The sequence below is a fragment of the Rana temporaria genome, chromosome 12 (assembly GCF_905171775.1).
Source record: "Rana temporaria chromosome 12, aRanTem1.1, whole genome shotgun sequence".
In the NCBI taxonomy this organism is placed as follows: domain Eukaryota; kingdom Metazoa; phylum Chordata; class Amphibia; order Anura; family Ranidae; genus Rana; species Rana temporaria.
This window is the reverse complement of record NC_053500.1, coordinates 13898221-13904921: the sequence shown is the minus strand read 5'-3', so window position 1 is coordinate 13904921 and position 6701 is coordinate 13898221. Positions and strand designations below refer to the sequence as shown.

General features: G+C 45.1%; 1 protein-coding gene across 1 annotated transcript; it reads right to left on the bottom strand.

The window, feature by feature from the left end:
• Positions 1-269: 269 nt before the first annotated feature.
• Positions 270-5396, bottom strand: FNDC11 (fibronectin type III domain containing 11). The gene is made up of 2 exons (XM_040330750.1): positions 5279-5396; positions 270-1244 (listed from the first exon to the last, which is right to left on the bottom strand). Exon 2 carries the CDS (start codon positions 1220-1222, stop codon positions 344-346), a length of 879 nt encoding a protein of 292 aa, XP_040186684.1. The 5' UTR covers positions 1223-1244; positions 5279-5396; the 3' UTR covers positions 270-343.
• Between the last annotated feature and the right edge of the window lie 1305 nt (positions 5397-6701).

Here is a 6701-nt window from a genome sequence, read left to right as displayed (position 1 = left end):
TTCTGCCGAGAAACCCGGCCGTGTGTACACTTTCGGCCGAGGAAGCCGACGAGTTCCTCGGCGAGCCAAATAGAGAACATGTTCTCTATTTCCTCGTTGTTCAATGAGGAAAGTTGGATCGCCGAGATCCTGGGCGGCTTCACACAGAACTCGACGAGCAAAACGATGAGTTTTGCCCGTCGAGTTCCTCGGACGTGTGTACGGGGCCTCACACAAGTCTACCTCCCTGTGTGTAGCGCAATAACTCTCAGACATAAAAGCTTCTTTCATTTACTTTTATTCATTGTTCTTGGAGTCACCTTGTGTTTTGTAGGCATCTAATGCATTTTGGAGCAGGAGGTGCTCAGATTTCCCTTGTAATCAGTGTAATGATGTCGCACCACTCATCGTACACTTGGTTGCATGTCTTGGTCCTCCTTATGGAAAACTGGTACGTCTTTTCTGGCAGGAGATTGTCGATATGTAACGTGTTGCCCTCCACAGTATGTACACCACTGTGTGCCTCCTCATTTGATTGTAGGTTTAGCTGTTGAAAGTGCACTTCAAAACTGTCTGTCAGCAGACGATGCCCGGAAACATGCCAACTCAGAAAAGTCCAATTGTCAAAAGCCATTGACTCAGACCGATCAAACATCACTGGTCCTTTAGTATTCAAGAACATCCTTAAGGAGGGAAGGTGGTGGAATGTAGTTGGTGATATGAGTTTGTTTTTAATGTAGAGTGGCCCAGACACTAACATGTACTTAAAATTGTCTACCAAGTCCTTCAGCCCCGACACATTTTGATCGAGGGTCCCCTGTTTTGTCAGAGAGAACTCTCGATCGTTTGACGGGACCATCTCCACCAGTTCTGCTCTGCTTCTCTTCAGCTCTTCCAAATATTTCTCCAGAAGAAACAGCTGCATCACTGTCTGTTCTCTACCAATTTCTTTCATTTGTTTGAATCTCGCAGGGTCTAATAGAAGCATTGTGCTAATGTTTTGCACATATTGTAGACCAAACAATATTTTTTTGGGCACGATATCAATGAAAAAAGAACTTTTTCTGAGCAGTTCCAGACGATGTTCAAAATTTCCGAGTGTGTCCATACTCATGTGATCATCTATGAGCCTCAGGTAGGCCTCTCGACAGTTTGAAACGGCAGGACGTTCTTCTATATCCTCTTCTGTGTTGACAGATGTCACACTGCTTGACGTGTCCATGTTGCTTCCAGCCTCAGCCATTTACTTCTGTACCACTGTAACCCTATTCAAGATAAAGGCAAGACATATTGGCAAGCAGACCCTTATAAAAAAATAAAAATAGTAATTGGGGTTAAAGACTGTCTTTAGTTTTGGAGAAAAGTAGGCAAAGTAGCCAGTTCCTATTTTTTAACCACTTAAAGCGGTTGTAAACCTGCATCAAAAACATTTTTTTTTCTCCTGCAAGGCAAAAGTCATAATGAGCTAATATGCACCGCATATTAACTCATTATAAAATACTTACCTCGGAACGAGGTGTGTAGAACTTACCTGGTCCACGCCGAGCGAGATATCATCTTGACTCGGCGTGTCTTCCGGGTATCGCCGCTCCAGCGCTGTGATTGGCTGGAGCGGCGATGACGTCACTCCCGCGCGCGTGCGCGCAGGAGATTTAAATTCGGCAAGGTCCGGCGGCTGCCGGTCCTTTAGCCGAGGATCCCCCCTGCAATCAGCGGCGCATTGCGAGGGGAATATCTCCTAAACCGTGCAGGTTTAGGAGATATTCTTTATACCTACAGGTAAGCCTTATTATAGGCTTACCTGTAGGTAAAAGTAAAAAAAGTGGGTTTACATTACATTACATTATGCAGGTAAAGGACCTGGCCCCTTTTTGCGATTCGGCACTGCGTCGCTTTAACTGACAATTGCGCGGTCGTGCGACGTGGCTCCCAAACAAAATTGGCGTCCTTTTTTTCCCACAAAAAGAGCTTTCTTTTGGTGTATTTGATTTGACTACTAATGGCGGCGATCAGCGATTTTCGCTCCTCTGATCCCCGCTGAGCCGGCGGGTGACAGGGCGGTCCCCGCATACTGTGCAGGGACCGACCTGCCAGATCTCCGCTCTCCCCTATGGGGGGGATCGGATGAACACGGACCGTCTGTCCTTGTTCATTTGATCCGCAGATGGATGGAAAAATAGGGTTTTCCTCCATCTGCAGAATCAAAGGATTGCGGACCCGGATGAGATCGTAAGTCAGCGGATGTTCATCCACTGACACCCGCAATCTCATAGGGATCAATGTATGTCCCTTTTTCATCTGTAAACGGATGGATGAAAAAGCGGACATACGGTCCGCATGTGTGAAAGGAGCCTTAGGCTGATTATAATTCTCAAATTTCTTGAACATAAGGCCCCTTTCACATTGAGGAGTTTTTCAGGCGGTACAGCGCTAAAAATAGCGCTGCTATCCCGCCTGAAAAACTCCTTCACTGCAGACTCAATGTGAAAGCCCATTGAGGCGATGCGCTGGCGGGAGACAAAAAAATCTCCTGTCAGCAGCATCTTTGGAGCGGTGAGAGGAGCGGCATGTATACCGCTCCTTCACCGCTCCTTCCCATTGAAAACAATGGGAAACCGCGGCAATACCGCCTGCAATGCGCCTCTATAGGCGGTATTAACCTTTTATCGACGGGGTTAATACCGCACCGCTAGCAGCCGAATCCCGCGGCAATCCCGGCGGTATAGCGCCGCTATTTTTTGCGGCGTTATACCGCCACCACAGCTCCTGCCTCAGTCTGAAAGGGGCCTAAGGCATTAGCCAACTAGAAAGAAAACTAAGGAAACACACTTAAAGCGGGAGTTCACCCAATTTTTTTTTTTTTCTCTTCTCCCCTTAGATTCCTGCTCGTTCGGTCTAGGGGAATCGGCAATTTTTTTTTAAATATGATCCGTACTTACCCGTTTTCGAGATGCATCTTCTCCGTCGCTTCCGGGTATGGGTCTTCGGGAGCGGGCGTTCCTTCTTGATTGACAGTCTTCCGAGAGGCTTCCGACGGTCGCATCCATCGCGTCACTCGTAGCCTGCGCACCGACGTTCGGCTTCTTTCGGAAAATCGTGACGCGATGGATGCGACCGTCGGAAGCCTCTCGGAAGACTGTCAATCAAGAAGGAACGCCCGCTCCCGCAGCCCATACCCGGAAGCGGCGGAGAAGATGCATCTCGAAAACGGGTAAGTACTGCTCATATTTTAAAACAAATTGCCGATTCCCCTAGACAAAACGAGCATGAAGCTAAGGGGAAAAGGTGTTGGCTGTGGGTGAACCTCCTCTTTAATTCCATTAGGATGCTTGAAAGGTGAAGATACCTGCCCTGGGGCACAAGTCTTTCCCTCAAACGGCTTTAAACTCTTATGCCGCATACACACGATCTGGCTTTTGCCCGGCCAAATCACATCCGAATTCCGACGGAATTCCATCTGAGAAAAATAGAACATGTTCTATATCTAAACTCCGATGGAATTCACCGGAATTTCCGATGAAAAAACTCTGATGGGGCATACACACGATCCGAATATCCGATGGAAAAAGTCAGTCTGACGTTTTCCATTGGAAATTCCAATCGTGTGTACACGGCATTAGACTTTTTTTTACCAAGGACTTGTATAAACCGTTCCGTCCCCTGAGTCACAAAACTGTCCATTCTATTTCTGGAGGATAAGCAATTAGCCAACTAGTTATAAAATAAAACATAGGGAACTATATAAGAATTTTTACTTTTTTTGTTTTTTACATAGTGAGGCAAAAGTCTTGATCTCTGAACTATAACCTCCTGTCAGGTTATGCATATGTTTTTGTATAAGGGAAAAAAGTTTATTGGCCAACAAGAAAGAAAAAAACATCAACTTATGCCGCGTACACACGATCGGTCCATCCGATGAGAACGGACCGATGGACCGTTTTCATTGGTTAACCGATGAAGCTGACTGATGGTCCGTCGCGCCTACACACCATCGGTTAAAAAAACTATTGTGTCAGAACGCGGTGACGTAAAACACAACGACGTGCTGAAAAAAACGAAGTTCAATGCTTCCACTTCCACTTCCAATCGACTTGATTCTGAGAATGCGTGGATTTTTAACCTACTAGGGATTTTACCTACCTAACCTAGGATTTTAGCCTACTAACGATTGTTTTTTTCCCATCGGGACAGGAATCCATCGGTTAAATTTAAAGCAAGTTGGCTTTTTTTTTTAACCGATGGTTAAATAACCTATGGGGCCCACACACGATCGGTTTTGACCGATGAAAACGGTTTTATCAGACCGTTGTCCTCTGTTTAACCTATCGTGTGTACGCGGCATTAGGGAACATAGCTCTATCCGTTAGGACACTCGAAAGATGAAATGGCTTGTCAAGGGTCATAAAGCTTTAATTCAGATGGTTTACAACCCTTGGTCTGGGTTCAGATTAGCCAGAGGTTCTATTATGTGAACTATACCCTACTGCCTACTGAGCTACCACACCAGTCTAAGCATCCGGTCTCATATTTCTAGAATATTAAGGCCCAGATTCTCGTATCTGGGCGTAAAACTGTGCGGGCGTAACGTATCTGGTTTACGTTACGCCGCCGCAAGTTTTACAGGCAAGTGCTTTATTCACAAAGAACTTGCCTGTAAAGTTGCGGCGGCATAGCGTAAATCTCCCGGCGCAAGCCCGCCTAATTCAAATGAGCCTGGTAGGGGGCGTGGAGCATTTAAATTGGGCGCGTTTCCGCGCCGAACGTACTGAGTATGCGCCGTCCTGAAAATATCCCAGGGTGCATTGCTCCAAATGACGTCGCAAGGTCGTCATTGGTTTCGACGTGAACGTAAATGGCGTCCAGCCCCATTCACGGACGACTTACGCAAACAATGACGCGGGAATGACGGCCATACTTAACATTGGTTGCCCCTCATATAGCAGGGGCAACTTTACGCGTCGCAAATCTAACGCAAACGTCGTAACTTCACTGCGTCGACCGCGCGTACGTTCGGGAATTTGCATATTTTGCATACTCGACGGGGAAAACGGCAAAGGCGACACCTAGCGGCGAAAAAAAAAAAATGCATTTAAGATCCGACAGCGTAAGAGCCTTACGCCTGTCGGATCTAATGGATATCTATGCGTAACTGATTCTAAGAATCAGTCGCATAGATACGACGGCCCAGATTAGGACTTACGACGGCGTACATTGCGTTGCGCCGTCGTAAGCCCTTTGAGAATCTGGGCCTAAGTATTAGAATTCTAGAAAAAAATTCACAGCAATGCAACACTTTTACCTGGGTGGATTTGAACTCTGGATCTTTTCTTCCTTGATTGGAGATTAACCTTGGATCTAAACCCTTCTCTCGGAAAGGGTGCTGCTTATTCTCCTATTTCTGGAATATAGGGCATTAGCCAACTAGAAAAAAGAAAACTTAAGTCACTCAAATGGATTTGAGCTCTTGGTCATTAACTTTCTGTTCTTATCCCCTGAGCTATCGACTTTTCTAAGAAGCTATGCTGTTCATTTTCCTAATGCATTAACCTAAAAAAAAAAACTTAAAGTGGTTGTAAACCCACTATTTTGACTTTTACCTACAGGTTAGCCTATAATTGTCATGTTTGCGTCAAAAGTGACTCTGAGACTTTTTACTTTGGTGCTTGGGACGATGGGTTGTCCCAGAATGGGCGGGGGTGTTCCCATTGTTGTGGGAGATCTTTTTCGTTTCGAAGTTGAGGTAAGGTAACTCTCTGTCATCCAATGTTCTATCAAAGTGAGGCATTTCTCTAGTCCGAGATAATGATCCCTTTTGTTACTGATGCGGAAATAGATTTGGGTGTCAACCTTAAAGCGGGGGTTCACCCGAAAAAAAAAAATGTAACATTAGATTGAGGCTAATTGTGGGAAGCACAATCGGGTGTTTTTTTTTTTTTAAATCAATGCAGTACTTACCTTTTTAGAGAGAGATGTTCTCCGCCGCTTCCGGGTATGATCTTCGGGACTGGGCGTTCCTATTTGATTGACAGCTTTCCGACGGTCGCATACATCGCATCACGAGTTGCCGAAAGAAGCCGAACGTCGGTGCGGTTCTATACGGCGCCTGCGCACCGACGTTCGGCTACTTTCGGCAACTCGTGACGCGCTGTATGCGACAAAAAAAAGAAGAAGAAATAAAGAAAAATATATATATATATATATAAAAAAAGGGGGGTAGCCATCCGGGCCCTGGGGGAACTCTGGGCCCTTTAATAAAAAATAAATAAAAAATATATATAAACAAAAATAAAAAATAAACATTTATAAAAAAAAAAAAGGGGGGTTTACCACATGGGGCCCTGGGGACCTCTGAGCCCTTTAATAATAATAAAAAAAATATATATATATATATAATATAATATAATATAGAAAAAAAAAAGAAATAAAATAATAGAAAAAAAATGTTTTGCCATCCGGGGCCCTGGGGACCTCTGGGCCCTTTAATAATAATAATAATAATAATAATAATAATAATAAATATCTATATATAAAAATAAATAAAATATATAAAATAAAAAAAGGGGGGGGGGTTGCCATCCGGGCCCCTGGGAACCTCCGGACCCCTTAAAAAACACATTTTTTTTTTAAGGGGGTTGCAATCCGGGCCCCTTACAGGTGTACTGCCTGTACCCCCCTGATGGCGGCCCTGCCCCCACCTGCCCGGCACTTACCCGGTCTCGGGT